The 22212-nt window shown below is 50.1% G+C and overlaps 1 protein-coding gene across 5 annotated transcripts in view; it reads left to right on the top strand.

Annotated features, from left to right (window-relative positions):
- Nucleotides 1-22212, top strand: part of ZZEF1 (zinc finger ZZ-type and EF-hand domain containing 1) — a 104016-nt gene that overhangs the window by 29179 nt on the left and 52625 nt on the right. For 3 of the 5 annotated variants that reach the window (XM_045487254.1, XM_045487252.1, XM_045487256.1), the window contains 17 exons: nt 93-209; nt 1071-1249; nt 2945-3043; nt 3723-3814; nt 4663-4811; nt 8792-8903; nt 9863-10078; nt 11071-11171; nt 11876-12045; nt 12584-12717; nt 15298-15368; nt 16458-16572; nt 19134-19293; nt 20628-20749; nt 20854-20976; nt 21793-21959; nt 22037-22118. In XM_045487254.1, the coding sequence (XP_045343210.1) occupies nt 93-209; nt 1071-1249; nt 2945-3043; nt 3723-3814; nt 4663-4811; nt 8792-8903; nt 9863-10078; nt 11071-11171; nt 11876-12045; nt 12584-12717; nt 15298-15368; nt 16458-16572; nt 19134-19293; nt 20628-20749; nt 20854-20976; nt 21793-21959; nt 22037-22118 (2209 nt within the window). The remainder of the gene's footprint in view (nt 1-92; nt 210-1070; nt 1250-2944; nt 3044-3722; nt 3815-4662; nt 4812-8791; nt 8904-9862; nt 10079-11070; nt 11172-11875; nt 12046-12583; nt 12718-15297; nt 15369-16457; nt 16573-19133; nt 19294-20627; nt 20750-20853; nt 20977-21792; nt 21960-22036; nt 22119-22212) is intronic. The other 2 variants (XM_045487255.1, XM_045487253.1) reach the window with 1 other exon arrangement.

The raw sequence follows: 22212 nt of genomic DNA, 5'->3' as shown, positions 1-22212 counted from the left end.
CCAAACGAGCTGCTGGGCGTTCAGTTTTTGTTTCGTGTTCGTGAACTAATGTGTCCGCCTGGCGTGTTCTGACCTCCACCTCCCACTTTCAGGAAGGCGCTGCAGCACATGCCTCCACTTTCCCTCTCACCAGGATCCACGGATTTCTCGACTTTCCTGTCTCCCAACGTTCTTGAAGAAGTGGACAGCTTCCTCATAAGAATAACGAGGTAAAATCAGGGTTGATGAGGTGGGGCTTGTAGGGCGTAGAGGGCATCTGTGCTTGTTAAGTCTTCCTTTAAAAACTTTTTTTTATCTTTCATGGATTACCACTAAAAACAGCTCATAGTTCATGATTGAAGAAGAAATGACGCCGTCATTCACCCGTGTAAACTCCATTATCTTGGGATGCTACCTGACCTTAGGAGGTGGGGGTGGGTGGGGGGTTCTCTGCTGCAGCCAGAACCGGTGTCCCTCCGTCCCTCTGCTTACGTGGTGGCCTTGGGCGGCATCCGCTTGCCTGCCTGTACAGCCGCTGGTCCACAGGCCTGGCCGAGGCCCCGTAGTAGCTTGTCGGAGGTCTTGCTTGCCCTGGCACACTCGCTCTCTTCGCTCTGTCTCTCTCAAAAATAAACAAACAAACGTTTAACAGGAAGCAGTTTGTACGTGATGTGTTTAAAATGACCGAGAAGCATATGGTGCAGTACGTCTAAAATACCCTGTTGGTGTTGGAGGACTGAGCTCCCAACCCAGTCCTCACCCAGTCGTCCTTAGAGCAGCGGCTTCTTGTAGGAGCTTCTTTATTTGTGGTTTATTTACTTATTGTTTGATTTGTTAAAGTTGGTATTGTTAGCCTTGTTTAATGCTTACAGATTAAGAGACAGAGGTGAGGATTTCATTTCCTAGTCGTCTCGGTTGATTTAATTTTTCTTTAGGTTATCTTGAGGATTTTGAGAAAGTATTTCTGGTAAACATGTAGAAAGCACACAGTAGGTCGGTTTTACTTCTGGCGGTCAATTACATGGGGTTTGGGCTACCTTGATGTGCTCATGTTTTTAAGAAGTGAAAAGTTTTTTGTTCTTTGCTCATAGCTGCTGTTCGACTCCAGAGGTGGAGCTGACCCTTCTGGCTTTTGCACTAGCAAGAGGAAGTGTTGCCAAAGTGCTGAGCTCTCTGTGTGCCATCACTGACCACCTGGACACACGCTACGAAGCCTCGTCCCTCATCTCCTCCATGGCGTCAGTCAGGCAGAACCTGCTCCTTAAATACGGTAAGTGACGCAGGCTCCCGGGATGGACAAGCCAGAAAACCACTGTTACCGAGGGGCGCGTGGGGGGCTCGGTCGGTTGAGCGTCTGACTCTTGATTTCTGCTTCCGTCTTGATCCCAGGGTCATAGGATCGACCTCTCCATCGATTCTTGGGATTCTCTCTCTCCGTCAGTCTGTGCCCCTCTCTCCGTCTGCCCCTCTCACGCATGCTCTCTCTCTCTAAAATAAAACAACAATAGCAAAAAAACCCCATCATTAACGTGGGACTTCCTGGCATCTTATGTCCTCGGGTAGTTTGTGGATGAGGTCACTGTAGTTACACCGCGTGTGTAGACCAAGAGGGTTGGGAAGTTGGACTGTCTCCCCTGTGGAGGAGGAGAGAACCGATCCTCGTCTTCGACGGCATCCCTCTGCCTCCCGGGAGGAGGCAGGAGCTCCACAGGCCTGCCACCGCTTGGCCCACCTGGGCCCGTCGTGACGCTGTCTGCCGACCCTTCTCAGTTGGGCTGTGAGGAACAACTTCTTTGCCATCCTGGCTTCCGGTGCTGAAGTTTCTGTCTGCAAAGTACAGTAGTGGATCCCATCCCTGGAGTAATGGGCAAACTGTGCTGTTTCTGTCATGATCTTTGTACTTTTGCCTTAATACGACTTAATAATTTATTTTATGTTTAATTTTTAAAGGCAGACAATTAATGTGTTATAAATCCATTTTCCCCCCTAAATTTTAAAAGATAATTTTTTGGTTGGGTAGGGGGCCCATAGCAGGCACGGCTGGATGAGGGGGGGATATGTAGTGTCTGGGAAATACTCTCCAGGACGCTTTTCAGTTCAGATGAGCAGTTGTTTAGGTAGGGAACGCTGGGTTGGGGCGTAAAACGTGAGGGAATGTTTATTATCGGCAGTGTTCTAGTTCTGGGATGGAGTACAGGTTAATGGGTTCTCACTGCAGTATTATTTAAATTTAAAAAAAAAAAATTTTTTTTTTTAACATTTATTTATTTTTGAGAGAGACAGATACAGAATGCCAGTGTGTTGGGGAAGAGAGAAAGGGAGCCACAGAATCCGAAGCAGGCTCCAGGCTCCAAGCTGTCAGCACAGAGCCTGACCCGGGGCTCAAACCCACAAGCTGTGAGATCATGACCTGAGCTGAAGTCGGACACTCAACCGACTGAGCCACCAGGGCGCCCCATCGCTACGACATTATTAACACAAGAGAAAAAGGAAAAGCTTTCAGGTCATCATAGCAAATGGTGATTTTTGTAATTTTTAAAACTTTCAAAATTTGCCTGCAGGTGTATTAAAGAAACAAAACCCCAAAGCGTAAGATACTATTTATGTATTTAAATGCAGTTACAACAAAATTAATTATTGACTCCAAAACACTGTCTTAGAACTCCCTCTCCCAAGTATGTTGAACGTATGCTGTTACCCTGTCTTACAATATACTTTGTTTCTGAATAGTGGTGTCTTAGAGACCTCTTCATGGAATCATGTAGGGACATAAAGCTGTACTGGGTCTCTTTCAGGAAAGCGTAACTTTTGTCCAGCATCGCTTCTCTGCTTTAGTTTTTCAACAGGTACATTTTTAGTAGTGTGGTGTCCACAGACGCTCCATTTCCACTGATGTGTCTGCTAGTCTTTATTTTTTTCATCGTGCTGGGTTAAGGCTCTCGTTCTCTGTCTTGTCTTTGATCAGGTAAACCTCTCCAGTTGATCCTTCAGGCCTGTGATGTCAAAGGGAAGGAAGAGAAATCAGGGCCTGAAAACCTCCTCGTCGAGCCATGGACAAGAGACGGTGAGTGGTAGGTGTGTCTGTGTCTTGTGAGTGGGAAGGGCTGCGGCCACGTGAGACCGCGCGTGGGGCTCTGGGGTGCCCAGAACACGCAGGCTGCACACCGTGTTGGCCTCTGCTGGGTGGTGGTCCTTGCACCGTTTGTGTGCCTTCATTATCACGGCCCTGTAATCTGCTAAGGGCCAGTCGCTTGTAACAATTTCAAAGTAGTTGAGAGCCTTGGGTTTTGAAAAGCAAGGGTTCTCCATCTTGGAATAGAAAAAGTTAGCGTTTTTAAGTTCAGATTATGTTCCTGTTGTGTCATCTTAAAGCAGTAAGAGACTCAGCAGATCGAGGCATGTGGTATTGCTGAGAACATAACTTAAGGGAAGGGTATTTCTTGGTGTGGCTCATCTGGCATCTGGAGCGTCTGGAAGGAAGCCTCACTCCTTCCCTAGTGCTAACACGGTAGTGGCTGACGTGCTCTTCACGTGGCGGTGGGCTCTCTTCCTCATCCAGGGTGTTTGTGTCTTCCTCATCCGTCTTATTGGCCAGCCAGTCCGTCATCCGCACACGCCCCTCTTGTGCTCACCGTACTGCTTGGAACATTGCCTATTTGGTGAAGAAGGGGAATGTTCTGGAAGTTGTCAAATGAGTTAACAAATGAGGCAGTCATCGTAACTTCAGTGTTTCCCTTTTGCAGGGTTTCTTACAGAGACTGGAAAAACCAGAGCAAGTACTATTTTTTCTACAGGAACTGAATCTGCCTTCCAAGTTACACAGATCAGAATTATGGTAATTCCCATGCTGCCTTCTTTAAGCAACGTTACTACTATTTTAAAAATAGGATTATGGGGGCGCCTGGGTGGCTCAGTCGGTTAAGCCTCCGACTTCGGCTCAGGTCACGATCTCGCGGTCCGTGAGTTCGAGCCCCGCGTCTGGCTCTGGGCTGATGGCTCGGAGCCTGGAGCCTGCTTCTGATTCTGTGTCTCCCTCTCTCTCTGCCCCTCCCCCGTTCATGCTCTGTCTCTCTCTGTCCCCAAAATAAATAAACGTTAAAAAAAAATTAAAAAAAAAAAAAAAAGGATTATGTAGGATGCCTGGGTGACTCAGTTGGCTAAGTGTCTGACTTCAGCTTGGGTCATAATCTTGCAGTTCATGGGTTTGAGCCCATGTCAGGCTCTGTGCTGATTGCTTGGAGCCTGGAGCCTGCTTCGGATTCTGTGTCTCTTTCTCTCTGCCCCTCCCCTCCTTGTGCCCTGTGTCTGTGTGTCTGTCTGTCTCTCTCTCAAAAATAAATAAACATTTACAAAGAAATAGAATTATGCTTCAGAGGTCTGTGACACTGGGTTTTCATCGATTATCTAATGATTACTCTGTGCCAGGCCTGTAGCCGAGGACAGGGACACAGAGATGAATAGACTGTTGTCTGGGAAGGTGTGAACATAAGGACTGAGAAAGAGAAAGAATCCTTTCTTAGGAAGCAGCTTTTTCTTTTACTCTTAACATATTCAAAAATATGTTTATATTTTGTTGGTTTGGTTTTGCTTTAAGCCGTTTGAATTTCACCGTATTTTTTGGAAACAAAGCAGCCACAGGACCTTAGCACCTTCAGCGTACTTCATCTGGATCTCTGTTTCCAGGTTCGACGTGGTGGCATTGGGGCCCAGTGCGGGTTGGTGTTTGCCTACAACTCATCTTCTGAGAAATTTCACGCAGAAGAACACTTCAAAAGGTTTGAAAAGTATGACAAATGGAAACTTCAGGAATTCAGGCAGTTTGTAAAAAGCAGGTAAGGAACAGAATACAAATTTTTGTAGTTAATAAGACTGTATGCTTTCTCCTGTTGGTAAAATACGTGTTTATGTCTTCATAGATGAGGTGCCCCTAAGCCATCCTCAGTGGCCATGAGCATTCATTGCTTTCTAGCAGCATCTGAAGACATGTTTTAATTTGTTCGTAGACCCTAACCCATTCCTTCTGTGACCGGGTCGAGGCATCTCCAGAATGGCTGGGTGCTGATACGTGCCTGGACTGTCTTCAGTCTCCCAGCCACTGGGAAGTTTACATGCCCCAGCCTCCCTCCTCCTAGTCATGCTTTTATTGGAGATGTTTTTAAGCACCCAGCTCTGCACTGGGCCTGATTCTGGGCGCCAAAGAGACACATTGAGCGCGTTGGCACAGTCCCTGTTCTATGGTGCTGTCCTCTCAGATGGGCAGTGTCAGTGTTGTCCGCACTGGGCAGGAGAGGAGGGATGGGGTTCTGGGAGGGGAGGCCCCGGAGGGAGTACCGTCAGTATTAGGAGCTGAGGATGACGTACAGTTGATCAGCCGCTTGAGGAAGTGGAAGGAGAGATCCTGAGCAGAGAGCAGAGCAGATTTGCGAACTCGTAGGGGAAGCACGGAGGGGGCGGGGGCTTCAGGGTCCTGCAAGTGCCACAAGTACTTGGAGGTGGAGAGTGGCGGAACGTGGAACTGGAGGGCCAGGAGGGGGCCGAGTCTCCGAAGGTCTTTCTGTCTCTGGGTCAGGGCTTGGACCGTATCCTTTAAGCAAGGGAGGGCGGTCGGTGTAGTGTTGAGGAGTTTCAGAGAGAAGAACAGAGAGACTAGATGTGTGTTTTACCAGTACCGTTCTAGGCCGTGCTGTGTGTCGCATGGGCGGGGGAGAGCCAGCGTGGAGGCAGGGCGGGATGGGAGGAGGCAGCCGGCGGCATGGGTCGCTTTGGCCAGAGCCCTGGCAGTGATGGAGAGGTGGCGACCCACTGAGAGACTGCCAGAAGGTCACTGAGTGTAGAGCAGAGGAAGGAGTATGGTGTGGGCGTCAGGGAGGCCTGGGATTTTGGCTTGGGCGGGTGGGGGCATTGGGAGTGCCTTTCTCTCGTAGAAAATACGCAGGAAAACAGGTCTGCGGGGAAGGCGGTGAGCTCCGTTTTGATCCTGTTGAATGTGAGGTTTAGGGACACCTTGAGGTACTTGACAACTAGTTGGGTAAGTGTGTCAGGATTCTGGAAGAGGCGTATTGAAGCTACCGATAGATAGAGACAGTTAAATGATCATTTAAGTGAGTTAGATCGTTCTGGAAGAGTGTGTGGGCCAGGAAGAGAAGAAAGACCGTACAGACCAGCATGCTGAGAGGCACCAGCATTTAAGAGGCAACAGAGAAAAAAGGAGCCCAGGAGACAGCCAGCGAGGCAGTAGGAAGGCCTGCGTGTGTCATCGTGAAGCCAGGGGGAGTGATGTGAAAGCAAGTAGGGGGTGGGCAGCGGTGTCAGATGTGACCCAGGGTCAGTGGGATCAAGTCTGCGTGTGAACCTGCCAGATTTAGCCACAGGTCATTGGTGACCCTCGGGCCGCGTTGCCTCCCTCACTCCTAGTGGCAGGTTAGAGCTCACGGAGCTGAGCCCTAGACTTGCTGATCTTGCTACAGCGCGTCTTGGGTGACAGGGCGCTAGAGCTCACGGAGGGCTCTAGCTGTGGTCCAGTAGTGAATGCTAAGTGTGCATGGTGTTCGGTGTGGATTCTGATCCGGTGGTTCTGGGCAGGGTCTGAGACTTTGACCCGTAGGAAGCTCTCAGGTGACTGACGCTCCCCACCCACGGACCACACTTGGAGTATCCGGGATCTAGAATAACTCCCTCTCCCTGCTGTACTTCCTGTGGTGACATTCCAAGTGCCACCAAGACAAATGGTCATTCAGTCTCTAGAATACTCTTGAGGACGGAGAGCTCACGGCGCCTCAGTAGTTAGATTATATTCAGTTGAGATCCACATTCCGTGCCCTTAATTCCAGCCCTCCAAATATCCTTCACCCCTAAAGTCTCCCTCCCCACCACAAATGTATGCCTTTTTAAAAGATGCCTTTTTTTTTTTTTAATGGTAACTAGAGATTACACTTGTTTTTAAGCAGCTCTGTCCCATTCTTGGGACATATTAAAAGAAGTTTTTCCCCTAAACCTGCTATTAAACAAGATCTTTCACATATAGGATTTTTTTTTTTTTTTTTTTCATAGCTTAAATGTAGCCTAGTCACTACACCCTTACTGATTTTTAGCTTCCGGTTCCAGCCTGAACTACTCTGAAATCCTGCTTTGGCTAGCCTCTGTGTTACCAGTCTGTCTCCAGTTTGGAAATCAAAATGTTAATGTACCTGCATCTGTCTTCTTCCCCCCTTTTTTTTTTCCTCTGTCTCTCTGGCCGGATGTGGATCAGTCAGCACGCGCAGAGTCCGCTGTCTGATTGCCGTTTGGTGCACTGAATGAGGTTGCTTCCCTTTGTGTCTGACACCCAGACAGCTGTCTCTCCATCTCAAAGATTTTCTTGATGGCTGCCACCGAGTGAATTAAAAAATCCTCAAACACAATACTGATGAAACTCATTGATGTGGTTTTGGGTTAAGACAGAATACCACCTGTCCCATTGGGTTTAGGGTTAACGAGGTCATGAAAGGTTTATGCTCAGAAGGGCTTAAGCTGGGACGTCTGGGTGGCTCAGTTAGTTAAGTGTCTGACTCTTGATTTGGGCTTAGGTCGTGATCTCATGGTTTGTTGGATTGAGCCCCTGCGTTGGGCTTTGTGCTGACAGTGCAGAGCCTGCTTGGGATTCTCTCTCTCTCTCTCTCTCTCTCTCTCTCTCTCTCTCCTCTCTCTCTTTCCTTCCCCACTCACGTGCACTCATTCTCTCTCAAAAAGGAATAAATAAACATTAAAAAAAAAAAAAAAAAGAAAGTGGGGCGCCTGGGTGGCTCAGTCGGTTGAGCGTCCGACTTCGGCTCAGGTCACGATCTCATGGTTCGTGGGTTCGAGCCCCATGTCGGGCTCTGTCCAGCTTGGAGCCTGGAGCCTGCTTCGGATTCTGTGTCTCCCTCTCTCTCTCTGCCCCTCCCCCGCTCACGCTCTGTCTCTCTCTGTGTCAAAAATAAATAAACATTAAAAAAAAATTTTTTTTTAAAAAGAAAGTATCTTCTTGACTTGTGTTAAGAAGAGAACATTTTTTGTGCCTGTTACAGAACCTACCCCGAGTCCTTAATCTTTTCCCCCTTCTTGCCATGAATGCCCACGTTTGCTTCTCACACAGAGTACTCCCGTGTTGCCAGCTTGCCGGCTGTATTACAGATTAGCTAGTGGAAAGTTTTAGGAGTGTTACCTGAAAAAGACTGCCTTTTTCTCCTTTGGTTATTTAATTCCTGAAAAGGGAGTACGATTCAAATGTCTAGTTTTTAAAAAGAGGTGGCACAGAGTTGTGCGTCTTTAGCCTGAAATGCTTTCCTGGAAGGAACTTTTAAGGAACAGGAAGAAATGACAGAGGCTGAAGTTTTCCTTTTTCGGAGCTCCAGGGTCTGAAAGCTCCCTGCCTCTTACCCTTCGGTTGTTGAAAGGGAACTAAACCGCAGGCTGGTTGTATGTATATTAGCCAGACCTCGGGAGAGAAAACCGAACCTCCCTCTCCTTTGGATCTTTCTAGAAGCACACAGTGGCTGTTGCATCTTTCCTTATTCCTGACCTGCTCATCTAAGACGCCTTGGGTTTGTGTCTCATTCTTCACATGTGCTGGCTATCTAGAGAAGCAAACTTTGTCTTCAGTGCCCAGATTACGTTTGGGGGCTGAGGAGTGGGGAGGAAATCACCACCAGCCGCTTCACGTGCTTAGAGACGCAGGTGCTACACCCGCTCCCTGGTTGTCACTTGACAGGTCGCACATGCAAGTTAATGCCACTCAGACCCTTGAGGAGCTTAGAAGTAGGACGGTGTTTTGTGATCACCCTTGTGCTTGCAGGGCTGGTTGCTCACCTGGTGACCTTGGAGAGGAAGACCCTGTTGGCTGGTTTGAGCTCGAAGAGGAATGGGACGAAGCAGACGTGAAGCTGCAACAGTGCAGAGTCGCCCAAGTAAGCAGTCGTGAGTCGTGGCCTTCGCACGCGTGCCCGCCCCCTCCTTTCACTGCCTCCGTGTTGACGGAGGGGTTGGCGCGTGCCCGCCCCTGAGCCAGCTGTGCCTGGGACCGATGGGCGACACTATGTTGGTGGGACGTTCGGGGGGCTGTGCCCAGAGGAACAGCGTCCCGCCCCGCCCCCCCTGGAGGTCACCAGGGAAGGCTTCCCAGGAGAGGCGGTGTGCCGCCAGGTGTGGAGAGCCGATCACGTCATCGCCTGGGGCCAGGCCGGCACGTGTGGGGAAGGGGCGCGCAGCTGGGCGAGCGGAAGGTGTGCTGTGCCCGCGGTGCGGGAGACACGACCACTGTCTGCTTCGTTTTCTTAACTAAAGCTTCGTGTAAGTCTTAGTGAGAAGCTTCATTGAGAGGAATGAGAACTGTCTGTAGGGCCTGTACGCGCTGGGTAGACATGTATGCATTTGAGTCGCGGAGTCTGGATGGCTCTTGGCAGAAGAGCTTCCACGGTGAGAGGCCGATGTTGCATAGGAGGTGAGCTTGCGGGTGGCTTTGGCTTTGCGCGGACAAGGCTGCATCCCGGGCCGTGGGTTGTCTGTGTTAGTTGGGGGCTTTGAGAGGATTCCTTAGGGCATTTGTTGTTGACTCTTGTCACCACATATCCGATCTCTCTTTCAAAATAACTGGGCCGCAGAGCACACGTACTTCCCGGATTCATCCCGTCTTACCCTGTGTTTGCCCTGATGAGAGGGGGTCATGCCATTTCCCTTACTGTGATCCTTCCCCAAACCTGACTTGGTTCGGCACTCGTATTGTCTTTCTTCTGTTTCTGTGGATGTTGGACTTCGGTTTTGTGCCTTGTGCTAGGCAGAGTGGGACCTAGTCGGTTGTTAACGTCACCCCTTCCATTTGTGTTCCAGCTGCTGAGTCCTTCCCCTTCAATCTGTCTTTCCTTTCTAGTATTTGATGGTGAAGTTCCTCTGCACCCGCCAGGAGTCGGCAGAGCGCTTGGGAGTGCAAGGCCTCAGCATCAGTGGGCATCTCCGGCCGGCGAGAACCGGGGCAGAGCAGCACGTCGTCTGCACCCGCTGCATAAAGGACACGGAGGACAGCGTCTGCGGGGCCACCCTGCTGCTCAGGACCCTTCAGTTCATTCAGCAGCTCGCCCATGACCTGGTAGAGTTTTTCTCAGTTGTTAGATCTCATTCCTTTGGGAAAATCAATGGTGACGTTGAGGGAAATGAACAGCCGGTGAAACCTGACCCTGCTGAAGCGTGCGGAGTGAGCGTGTGCGGCCGGCATTGTGCTGCCTGGATGACCCCGGAAGAGCCGGGGAGTGAGGTGCTGGGCGTTGGTGGTGGTAGACTAGGGAGACACGGCAGGTTTATGGGGTTTACGTCTTCCTTAAGTCCTGGGAGAATTATTTCTGAAGGACAGGTGAATTCTGCTTATTCCCTAAAAGTACCAAAATGTCCAGATGTGAAATCATTTGTGTTTTCGATACTGACTTGTACACTCACTAATGAAAACACAGAGACCTCTCACTCCAGGGAAGATTCTAGCCGCCACCTCCATAGAGGTGGTGACTTAGCTCAGGGATTGGCGGGAGCAGCCGCGTCTACTGTTGGCCTCCGTTCTGCCTCAGCACGTTTGGAGGCTGTACCTCAGTTTATCTGTGTTTGTTTGGTCTTTGTTACTCAAGCTGTCCTGTCACAGCAGGAAATAGCAAAGGAGAGGGGCTGCTTCGGAGCAGCGGGAGTGTTAGCGCACAGCTCCCCTTCGGGCCTACATGCAGGCAGGCGCGGGTCTGAAAGGGTGCTCCTGGGGAGGGCTCTTCACCATGTAGAGACTCACTTATGTTCGTGTGTGGTGTTTGTGGACCTTGACTCTGGTTGGGGGCCAGTGGGGGTGGGGCGTGTGCGCGTACATTACGCGGACATGTACTTTCATACACAGACACACACGCACATATGTATCGTAGAAAGTTTCACACCAAAAGTCGTTGTTCACACACTTTTTAGTTATTAAGAGTGAGCATCAGTTACATGGGAGTTTTACACATGTGAGCCACCTCCTTCTTTCAGATCAAGGAGGAAATGAGCCGTTACGGTATTTCTGTATATGAATTTCTCCATTTTATTTGTAACTTATTTTTTATAATTTTTTAGGTGCAACAGAAGGAAAGTGGCTTAAAATACAAATCTTTTCTGGACTTCGCGGGTCTTGATTTGCAGATCTTCTGGAATTTTTACAGTAAATTAAAGCAAAAGTAGGTCAGAATTTGTTATAAGGTGATAATCATATAAACAAAACTGAAAACACTAAGTTTTGCATTCTAAATAGACCAGTTTTTCTTCCAAGATTTTTTGACTTCTCACAAGTTTATTTATTTATTTTTTGAACATTTGTTTATTTTTGGGAGAACACAAGTGGGGGAGGGGCGGGGGGGGCTGGACACAGGATTCGAAGCAGGCTCTGGACTGTCAGCGCAGAGCCCGATGTGGGGCTTGAACTCATGAACCGTGAGATCATAACCTGAGCCAAAGTCGGACGCTTAACCAACTGAGCAACCCAGGCGCCCGACTTCTCACTAGTTTACATTCTCACTTGAAATATTGGTTATTGTTAAAGATAACACCTCCTGTTTCTATACCATACTTTGGGCCGTGTTTCTGCACACATTTTGACATCAGACCCTTATTCCGGCCTGGCGGGGTGAGCAGCTAGAGTATCGTGGGAGAACTGTCACTGTGCAGGGGAAGACGTGGGCTCCCGAGTGCCCACTTGCCCCACAGGGGCTGTGTTTTCAGCTGCTACCTGGTACAGCATTGATTCTGTTCTGCCTCTCTTTCTCCCGCCGGCACTGTTTTTACCGTGCCCCATGGGTCTGGGGAGGCCTTTGGAGACAGCTGTTGGCTTGGGAGGGTAAAAACAACGTCCCATTTTGCTCTCTGATACTCTGTCTCTCTGTAGTCCGCGGGAAGAATGCATCTGTGCCCAAACCCTGCTTCTGCGCCTCCTGCAGAGCTGTTTCTCCGTGCTGCGGAGCGACGGGCCGGCCGCCTCTCAGGACGCAAAGGCTCCCCGGCAGAGCCCTGCAGGGGCGGGGGCTGCCAAGGAGCTCCACACGCACTTGTGTGACGGTAGGGAGTGTGCTCATCTTTCACGGGACCCTGTGCTGGCACAGCCTCCCACTATAGGAACAGGGTCCTGTGGTCATGCAGGCTCAGGAGAGGGATCACTGCTTTAGAAAAGGACCGTTTCCTCGGGTCCTATGTTGAGCTCAGGATTTATCCTCTGGTCGGGGGTTTCCTCCTGGTTTCTGACATATAGGAGTGTGACACTGAGAGTGATCACTATCATACTATTCAGTCTTTAGTGAAGACACTGGCCTGAGGGAGAGTGATGACAAACTGAGGCCAAAACCCAGGTGGCCATGAGAAATTACTTTTAAGGCTTTGCCGAGTCGTGTCTCAAAAGGACCCGGAGATGACGAAGTAGAAACTGGTGCGTGTAGTCTTTATTTGAGTTCACGTAACGTCCTCACGCTGCCTCGCCTGGGCAGAGGTGCTGGGCGCACGGTGGGGAGCAGGGAGTTTGCAGGCTGGTTAAAGCAGACGTACATGTTGTGAGTGAGCAGAGGGGACGTGTTAGAGCTGATTCCTTGTTCATTTTCTTCAGTGGTGGATAGGCTGGATGGAGACTCTGTGCCCATGGAAACGTTAAAACAAGAAGTCAAGAACACCCTTCTTAATGGGGCTGCCATCTTCTTTCCCGGTCGACAGACCCGACGGGACCACCTCTTTGCCATGATGGTGAGCGTTCACTCAGACGTTCGGGTGAAACGGACTAGTCTTAGTTTCCTCTGAATACCTCCCCAGTTTCAGTGTTCCAGGCGCGTGTCTAACACTCACTGTCTGCAGCGTTGTGTGGGGGACGTGAGCGTCTAAGGACAGAGCTCCATCCTCAAGGTGGGGACGGCAGCTAACTCCAGCTCTAGTGTCTGGCCTGTTGTGGGACAAAGAGGGAGGAGCCTAGTTCCTTCATCTTCCTGGTTTGCTCACAACCAAGCCTCCTTGTCAACAGTCTAACTTTTTAGGACGGGAAAATCTGAAACAGATACAGAACTAGACTAAATATAACACCTCCTACCCTGTATGTACCCATCACCTCGATTCAACAGTTGTAAACTCGGGCTAATCTTGTTTCCTTTGTGATCCGCCTTATCTGCTCTCCTGCCCTTCCTCCAGTATTGTTGCAAAGGAAATCCCTGACCCATTCGTCAGTACTTCAGCTTACATCTGTAATGAAATAGAATCTTCCCAGACCCCTTCTCCTTGTCACTCACGCATTAGTAGTGGGGAGTGAAAAGTGCTTTTCATGTTGATAAAAGTGATGTTACCAAGTGGAATATCCTGGACAAAGATCCAGATTTTTAATTCTGAAGGCGGTATTTCTGTGCGAAAATGAGTATGAGTCATGAAAAAAGGATGTGAATGATGATGTGAGACAGAACAGAAATTTCTCTAAGCCACACCAAAGACCTCTAGGTCAGGAAACTCCAGGGTTTCCAGTATTCCAGAGATGGTTAAATACAGGGAGACATGAATAAAGACTATGTAAGAAAGCAGAATTATAGGCCAATCTTACTTGTAAACAAAGTTAGAAAAATCCTAGCAAAGTGTTAGTGAATCAGTCCAATAAAATATAAACAAAACCCTGACTGAGTTGGATTTACCCTAGGAATGGAAGGGTGGTTTAACGTTACAAAATTAATAAATGAAATCAGAGGAAGAAGTTATATCAGCAAGTACAGAAAACAGCTTTAAAAAAGATTAAATTCTGATGATGATGAAAACCACAAAAGCGTTAGCAAACTCAAAACAGAAAGGAGCTCCCTCAGTCTGGGGGAGGGTGTATATCCCAAACCTTTCATACACAATAGGCTCAATGGTGGGACACTGGAGGCATCCCTTTCAGAATGAGGAGCAGGACAAGGATGCTTACTGGTCACTGCTTCTCTGTGATGCCGCATTAGAGGGCCATGGCCAGTGTGGCAGGACAAGGGAAAGAAATTTTAAACTACCATAGTAATTGGAAAGAGTAAAACAAATAATTACTTACGGGTGATATGGTTATAGGTTATTTTTTGCTGTCTGTGAGGACAAGCACCTGCTGGTAAAGTTACTGGGAGGAATTTAGTGGGGAAAACCAGATACAGAATTTCAGAAAGCATTTCTCAACGCAGCAGTGAATTAGCAGGTATAGTGAGGTGCTCTGTGGGCTGCAGGTAAAGACAGGGGGAACAGCAGAAGCATCACCTGTGGTCCCCGACACCAGAGGCCCGCCCTGCCACGAGGAAAAAGTGGCCGCACGTGCGTCACGTGTTTCGAGGAGACTCGTGTTGGGGCCAGGTGGTTGTGGATGGTTTCAGAGAGGAGGAAGGGTCTTCGGTTGTTTGCAGCTCTCTGCAGAATTCGCACATCACCCGGAGGGTCCGTGTTCACGCCGAGTCGTAGCCTTGGACGGCATCCGCCGGCCTGACCTGCTGGACTGTGGCGGGCCTGTGTCCTGCTTGATTCCTAGAAGCATTTGCCAGGCAGCTGTGCAATGATGGTTTTTGCTAGCTTGTGTCCCACACGTCAAAATAGAGGACATGTGACCTCTTGAATGACATGGCTGTCCGTTAGCAGAGGAGCTCTGTCACTTTCCCTCTGCCCGCCCCTTCTGACAGCACTGGCTGAGGGCTCTCTGTTCCCTCCTCATGCTCATGGATTGAACAGCGTCTCTTGTCTCTCCCACCCTCCTTTGCCCGGCTGCACCCTCCGTCTTGAATCCTCTGGAAATCCCCTTCAGTGCCTCACATAATGGCAGACGTTGAGTACGTTCACGGAATGAAGACAGTGCCCCTAAAGTAGCCCAGCAGCCCCAGCAGCAGATGTGATTCCTGGAACTGTCGCTGTAGCCTGTCTGGCTTGTATAGAGAAAGCTTAGATCCTGGTAAAAACAAACAGAAGATTCACAAGAGATGCCCTGTGTCCCTGCCTTTCCTCTTACAGTGTTGTGCCCAGGGATGGAAAATGTGTCTTCCTAAACATTTGTATCAAGATGTCCTGCAGGAGAGCTTGAAAATGTTGACTTTAGCAGTGGACAAAAGCCAACCTGCCATCTTTCGTTTACGCAGGTGGTCTCGCTTCCGCCGAGCACCGGGCCGCTCTCAGTTGGGTGCCGTGAAGTGAATGCCCCACACCTGCAAACCGTGGCCAGTGGCACTTCCTGGTGCTCCAGTCTCTGGAATGATGTGGAACAGGTTTCCCGACTGTCCGCTCTCTGGTCTTCCAGATGAGGGTCATCGGGCAGGTTGTCTGACTGTGCGCTCTCTTTTTTTTTTCTAGAAGAATGTCACCGAGCAAGAGCACAAGCAGTCTCTGCAGCTCACCTTCCAGTCACTGTGCACGTATTTTAGGTACGTTTGCAATTCCTTTCAGTTGTCTGATGTTCCAAACGTTTGCCATTTTCTTTAGCCGTCCCCTTACTCTGCTGAGCTGAGTTTCTAGAGTGAGACACCACAGGTCACGGGAGGGACAAAAACAGTGGTGGGATGATAATCTTGTGAACAGCTTACTCCACGTCTCAGTCCTTGTGAGACTGTTTAGAACAGAACCCACTGAGGCTCTCTCTAAGCACTTCAGTTTCTAAGTGATTTTTTTTTTTTTTTTAATTTTTTTTTTTCAACATTTATTTATTTTTGGGACAGAGAGAGACAGAGCATGAACAGGGGAGGGGCAGAGAGAGAGGGAGACACAGAATCGGAAACAGGCTCCAGGCTCTGAGCCCTCAGCCCAGAGCCCGACGCGGGGCTCGAACTCACGGACCGTGAGATCGTGACCTGGCTGAAGTCGGACGCTTAACCGACTGCGCCACCCAGGCGCCCCTCTAAGTGATTTTTGAAGACAGAAACAAGCCAAAGGAGTTTGGGGTCCTGTGGTCAAGTCTGAGAAGCCAGCAGCACAGAATGGTGGTTGAGCAAAGGAAGTGTGGGGAGGGCAGGACTTGGGCCTGGGCTGCGCTCCCGGAGGCGTGGGCTCTCGAAGGAGGGAGGGAGCTAATGGCCACAGCTCCTGCCTGCAAGTCAAGTCACGTCTGCTGTGGACGGCAAACGTGTGTTCAGATTCGAGTATCAGGTGGTGGAAGAATCTGGGAGGCCATGTGGGGACATTTGACGACACGGATGTTTGGCTGTGGTTGTCCGGTTGGCCGTCGTGAGATTAGCTGTATTTCCTGCTGGTCATCAAGGTGATTTACGCATCAAATTTACTTCTCAGAATCTCTTCTAAGGACGTGAGGATTTTCGGGCCTGTGCTTCTTAAGGACGTGGGGATAGACCGTGCCACAGGCCCAGCTGGGACGGGGCCCTTTTTCTGACCCAGACGGCTCACGTCCCATGGAACTGACACTGAAATCTTGCTAGGTTTCTTTTTAGAAACTTGTAAGACGAATGCCTGAAAATGCCCTTTCTGAAACAAGGTGCCGTGACCGATTTGTGTCCTTTCAGTGATAAGGATCCAGGCGGCCTTCTGCTCTTGCCCGAGAAGGGTGACGTGGCCAGCATGAACAGCAGTGACGTGCTGGCGGTCACGAGCGTCCTCCTGTCCGTCGCTGCTCGAGAGGTAACTGGTGGCCACTGTGCCTCCTTCCCCCGTGCCAGGAGGTGCCCACGGGCCAGTGATCGTGGCGCCGCCTCCATCAGCCTCAGTCACGGTGTGCACGTGGCCTGTCCCTGTGGCCGTTATAGATGCGCACAAACGTTGGCCAGCCTGCCTTGGCTCCTGATCGCCTGCCCGGGAGGGACCCTCGCCCGTCCCCTGGTCGTCAGCAAGCGATACGTGTGGGGAAGAGTCGTGAAGACTTTCTCTGAGAAAGAGGAAGGGGTTTGGCGGTGCCCCCCCTCTGGTGTGCTTCCGAGAGCCCAGCGCTCAGCGTGTACCTGTGGTGTGGGTTCTGTGGAACTTTGGCTTTTTTTTTTTCCCTTTAATTTAAGATTACTTGGCCAACTCATAGGCTAATTAAGTCTGAAAAAGCAGACTCTTTTTCCTCTGCTAATGATACTTTTCAATTTTTACTTTATTTTTTTTAACACAAAGGATTCTGTTTTTCAAGAGGTAGTCTGTGTGTCCACTTGGTCAGCTTCACCTGGTGAATTTGATCAGAAATTTGGGTTTCTAGGCCCCACTGCAGGCTCCTGGTTTAGAGCCTCTCGGGACAGGCTTCAGGATCTGCATTAGACGAGGCACCGCTGGGACTCTGACGGGACCAGCCCCTGTGACTGGGGGACCAAGAATTGCTCTCTGGACTAAACATGGACCAGGGCAGCTGTGACCATGGGACGGGCCAGACCGCATCCTTGGGACATTTAATGACGGCGACCTCATGTTTTTTGTGGCTGAACTTTAGTGTCTTTGAGTCTCCTACGTGTTTTTTTGTTGGTGCTTTCCTGTTTCCGTGTTGCTGCCTGAGCCACACTTTCATTCATTCCCGGCTGCTTTGCTCTTAGGGAGAGAGCTTGGGCTGTGCTGGGTTGTCATTTGCCAGGGTCGCCCTGCGGCAGGCCACAGTGCTAACCTAGCATTACTTGGAGTCCAGGGATGTTGGTCTCCCGCAGCGATGTCCATGTTCTTTACGGCAACGTGCTGACCGCCCAAGCCTTACCTGTTCTCGGTCAGCACTCTGCCCATGCTGTCACGTGAATGTTCCGTTTGGCTGCTTTCTGCCTTCTATCTCATTTCCAGACTCTTCGGCCCCTCTCTTGAGTCTCCCTTAAAGGTCCTCCGGCAGCCTCCACCTGCTGCTCGTCCGTGTTTGCTATGTCTGTTAGCCTCCCTCGTGCTCATCTGTCTTTCTTTCCACCACATCCACATTCGTGCGTGTGCTAAAGGCCACTGACGAGACGGGCAGAGGCCGGTATTTGAAGAAGAGAATGATCACGGATAGACTTAGAACATGCTGACTTTGTGGCTCCGGCAGGACTTGAGGTGGCAAGAGCTCCTGGACACTCAGGAGCTGAGTCAGTGCTGAAAATTCCGTAGCCGTTGACCAAGTGCTGAGAGTCGAAGCCGTGACTGCGGTGCCCACCCGCCCCCCACCCTCACCCTGCCCACCTGTGGGCGTCTTGAGGCGCATCTCACTAGAAAGGCAGCCAGGAGAGGAGGAAGGAGTGTCAGGAAGAGATCCTGGGAGACAGAAGCCCAGGGAAGAGGGAGTTTCAAGGACAGTGGTCGGGAGAGCCACTGACGTTAAGGTTGAGTGATAAGGTTTTGTTCTCTAGGTGGTGGCTGATGCCTCCTGGGGAAAGGCAACTTTGGAAAACCGAGCTCACCTACGAAAGAGGACCCACTGACAGGCAGTTTAAAGACCACCTGTCCATTTTAAGAACTAAACAGTCCGGGTAGTTTTGAAATCTCCCTGCCCACCCACATGCCTTTCCATGGCTCACCATCCTCCTTCCTCGCCAGGCAACCACCCTTCTGAAGTTTATACTGATCATTTCCTGGGTTTTCTTTCTAGCTTTTCAAACACAGCAGCTTTGTTTTGCCTGGCGTCAGCCATTAACGGAGTCACATGGCGTACACACAGTCTTCTGGGACATGCTGTTTTTCCTCAACGGCGTTTTTGAGACCCAGCTGTGATTTATTTATCCATTTTACTTTGCAGGGGTAATCGGGTTGTTTCCAGATTGGGGCAATAACACGGAAATTGTGAAAGGAACACATCTTGGGGTTCTTTTGCACATGAATTTATCCCTAGAGGTGATAAATCCCTAGAGGCTCTCTCTTCAGAGAGCCTCTGGAGAATAAAGTTGCTGGTTAGAGGGCAGCGGGGGGTGAGGAATTATTTTTGAGGTGGGAGAGGTGTGGGTGAAGGGTCAGGGAAGGAGCCAGAGGGAAAGGGGGTTTGCAGATGTCAGAGAGAAGAGGTGACTGGTGGAATGAGTCTTGTAAGGGGCTGAGGGGAGGGCACATGCAGTGAAAACCACCTGGAAAGCCGGAGGGCGAGAGAGGACCTTTCATAATGCCGTTTTTCGTGCTCAGTTTCGAAAAGCTGAAAGCTCTTTCTTAGCTCTTCCCCATTTCCCTAGAATTTTTTGCCAGTGATGCCTGTTCTCCGAGAACGCCCATGCCTGTGTTCTGTGAAGACCTGGCTGTAAACATTGTATCTGTTTCCTCCCTCCTAGTGTGAGCTGTTGGTGCTCAGTGGGGCCCAAGGGGAGGCCGGCTCTGTGCTCTTCTCCCTGTTCTGGGCGGTCCAAGGCAGCCTGCTGTCCTGGTGCTACCTGCAGCTGAAGAGCACGCACTCCGGAGCCCGAGAGCTCGCCGCGGACCTCCTCGACCAGTGTGAGTGTTGGTGCTGGACACGAAGCCATGGGAAGAGAGAGGTGTCTGGGCTTTGACTGTCCTCTTTAGAGCCTCACGCATGGAGTACGCGTATGGTTTTCTCTTCTTTGTTACAGGTTATACCTGTCTCTGGGTTGTTTTTTTCTTCTTAAAATAGAACTCTATGGCATGTCTTTCGGCCCAGAATTTTCTGCTGAATGTGATAGTATGCCTAAGTGGGTTAAAAAAAAATTTTTTTTTTTAATGTTTATTCATTTTTGAGAGAGACAGAGACAGAGCATGAATGGTGGGGGAAGGGGGGTGTGGAGGGCAGAGAGAGAGGGAGACACAGAATCTGAAGCAGGCTCCAGCTCCAAGATGTCAGCCCAGAGCCAGACGCGGGACTCGAACCCATGAACTGCGAGATCATGACCCGAGCTAAATTCGGATGCTCAACCGAGTGAGCCACCCAGGCGCCCTGCCTAAGTGTTTTTTGTTGTGGGATCAGATCATTTCACAGCCTAAACATTGCTCCTGGATGTGCAGCACTCTTCAATAGAGTCTGTCATGTCCATTTTAATCAAGTTACCCAAAAAAGAAAATCCTGAATTTCTAAAATCTAAGGTATATGTGAGCCCTGCTGTGGTCTTTGCAGATACCGAAAATCCTCATACTCATGTCCTGTAAACTCACAGAGAATTAATTACATGACAGCCAACAGGTTCTGAGAACCGCGGGTGTGGAAAATTCAGCTCTCTTACATTTGGTCTCAGCATTGTGACAAAACTGCTGATGGCCACCGAGCAAAGGGAGAGGCCGCCTGGCGGCCGGGTCGGTCAGCCAGTAACCCTTCACTCACACAGGTGCTGTCTCTACCTTGTCAAAAAGTAGTAAAGACAAAAAAAAAATTAACTCACTTTAAAAGTGATCTTTCTTGGGGCGCCTGGGTGGCGCAGTCGGTTAAGCGTCCGACTTCAGCCAGGTCACGATCTCGCGGTCCGTGAGTTCGAGCCCCGCATCTGGCTCTGGGCTGATGGCTCAGAGCCTGGAGCCTGTTTCCGATTCTGTGTCTCCCTCTCTCTCTGCCCCTCCCCCGTTCATGCTCTGTCTCTCTCTGTCCCAAAAATAAATAAACGTTGAAAAAAAAAAAAATTAAAAAAAAAAAAAAAAGTGATCTTTCTTGAGATTTGCACTGCTTTTCCTTCCCAGAGGGAGACATAGTGGTCTCGTGGTCTTTCTGACGTGGAATCCCCCTACAGCGTCTGTGATCCTCTCCAGCTCTGTCCTTGAAGACGACCAAGCAAGTGACATTTCTACTGTGTATAATATTAATTACTGTCTTTGTGTTTTGGTAGATGTGGCACAGTTTCTGGCGAGCTTGAGAGTGATTTTGGAATCCCTTTTGTCACAGTATAGTGGAAAGACCCTTGTAGAGAAATTGTGTAATTCGGTGTTTTCGATGGCAGCTCGTCAACTGGTAAGACACAGTGACGGCCTTCGTGAAGCAGGAGGGGTCGGTGGCCCGCAGCCCTGGGCAGAGTCTGAGGCAGGTGCCCAGTGCTTTGTTAATCTTCCTTTTAGGTCATCTTTCTCCTGGACTTCTGCACTCTGGACATTTCGCACTGCGTGCTCCTGAGAGAGTTCAGCACGCTCCCGGAACTGTTGAAGCAGCTGTGCAGTGACCCTGAAGGAGGGCCAAATACGGTAATTCGAGTGGGCATTTGAGCCCCTCCGCGTCCCCTCTTGAGAGTGATATGATGCTGCTGAACGAAACCTACATCATGCACATCTACATGAACAGACTGCCTCTGGGAGAACCCTGCCCCGAGTTCTCTCGCTGGTTTGCTAACAAGGATAAAGGGTGGCCCCAGTTGGTCTGGCCTGATCAGCGTCTGAAAGGAAGCTATACGTAGGTTAATTTCCTTTCCTAGCACATGAACTTACATAAAAGCCGTGTAAGTGAAAACTAGATTGAAGTCTAGAAGAGAGAACGTGTGTCGAAAGGCAAATTCGAAGGTTGGGTATTTAAAAGAATTTTCTCCCTCCTTAACCTTACAGGACACAAAGATTTTTCACTCTCTTCTTTGAGTCTCAAAACAACTCTGTGGAAATAGAAAGGGCACGTATCATAAAGCCTCCTTTCAAGGTGAAAAGGCAAAGACGAAAACACAGGGAGGGAGAAGAGGGAGATGAGCTCAGGTTTGCCAAGGTCCCAAATTTGGTGTTTTTTTCCCACTGGAAATTCAAGTGGGTAGTGAGTGGTCTCCAGGAAACAGCTCTGCCCCAGCCAGAAAACAGAAGCTAATCGCGGAAGCACTGTAGTGCCCTAGAAACCACTGCTCGGGGAGACGCGTGGTGACCGGGGCGCGCAGATGGAACATCGGGGTGCTTTGAGTCCGTGCGGCAGTTTGTGTCGGCTGTCCAGGCCGTCTGCCCGGGTGCTAACGCGGAAGCCCCGTTGCCTGCGCGTCTGGACACGAAGCGATGGACGCTCTCTCGCTTGCTTGTTCGTTTGTGCAGCTCGATGTGGAGCCTTGGCCACAGGAGCGTCCGGTGGTGTTACACACGTGGACGAAGGAGTCTGCACACAACTATGAGAACAACTGCCACGAGGTGTCCGTCTTTGTTAGCCCGGGCGCAACCTGTTTTGAGGTGGAATTTGATGAGCGGTGTGAGACTGAGAAGCGGTAAGACGCTCATGCTTCCCCCTAGCGGAAACGCTTAACGTGAGCCAGGGAAGGTAACAGCGATTCTGCCTTCGCAGGTACGATTATCTGGAATTTACCGACGCCAGAGGTGGGAAGACACGCTATGACACCAAAGTCGGCACTGACAAGTGGCCCAAGGTGAGTGGTGCTCCCAGGAGGAGGTGGCATGTGCACTTCTGCACCGAGCCTCCGCCTTTGGCAGCCCGTGGGGGGAAGGGCGGCTGGGTGTTGA

This window comes from Leopardus geoffroyi, chromosome E1 (assembly GCF_018350155.1).
Source record: "Leopardus geoffroyi isolate Oge1 chromosome E1, O.geoffroyi_Oge1_pat1.0, whole genome shotgun sequence".
Lineage (NCBI taxonomy): Eukaryota > Metazoa > Chordata > Mammalia > Carnivora > Felidae > Leopardus > Leopardus geoffroyi.
The sequence above is the reverse complement of the archived record's forward strand: the minus strand, read 5'-3'. Positions and strand labels throughout refer to the sequence as shown.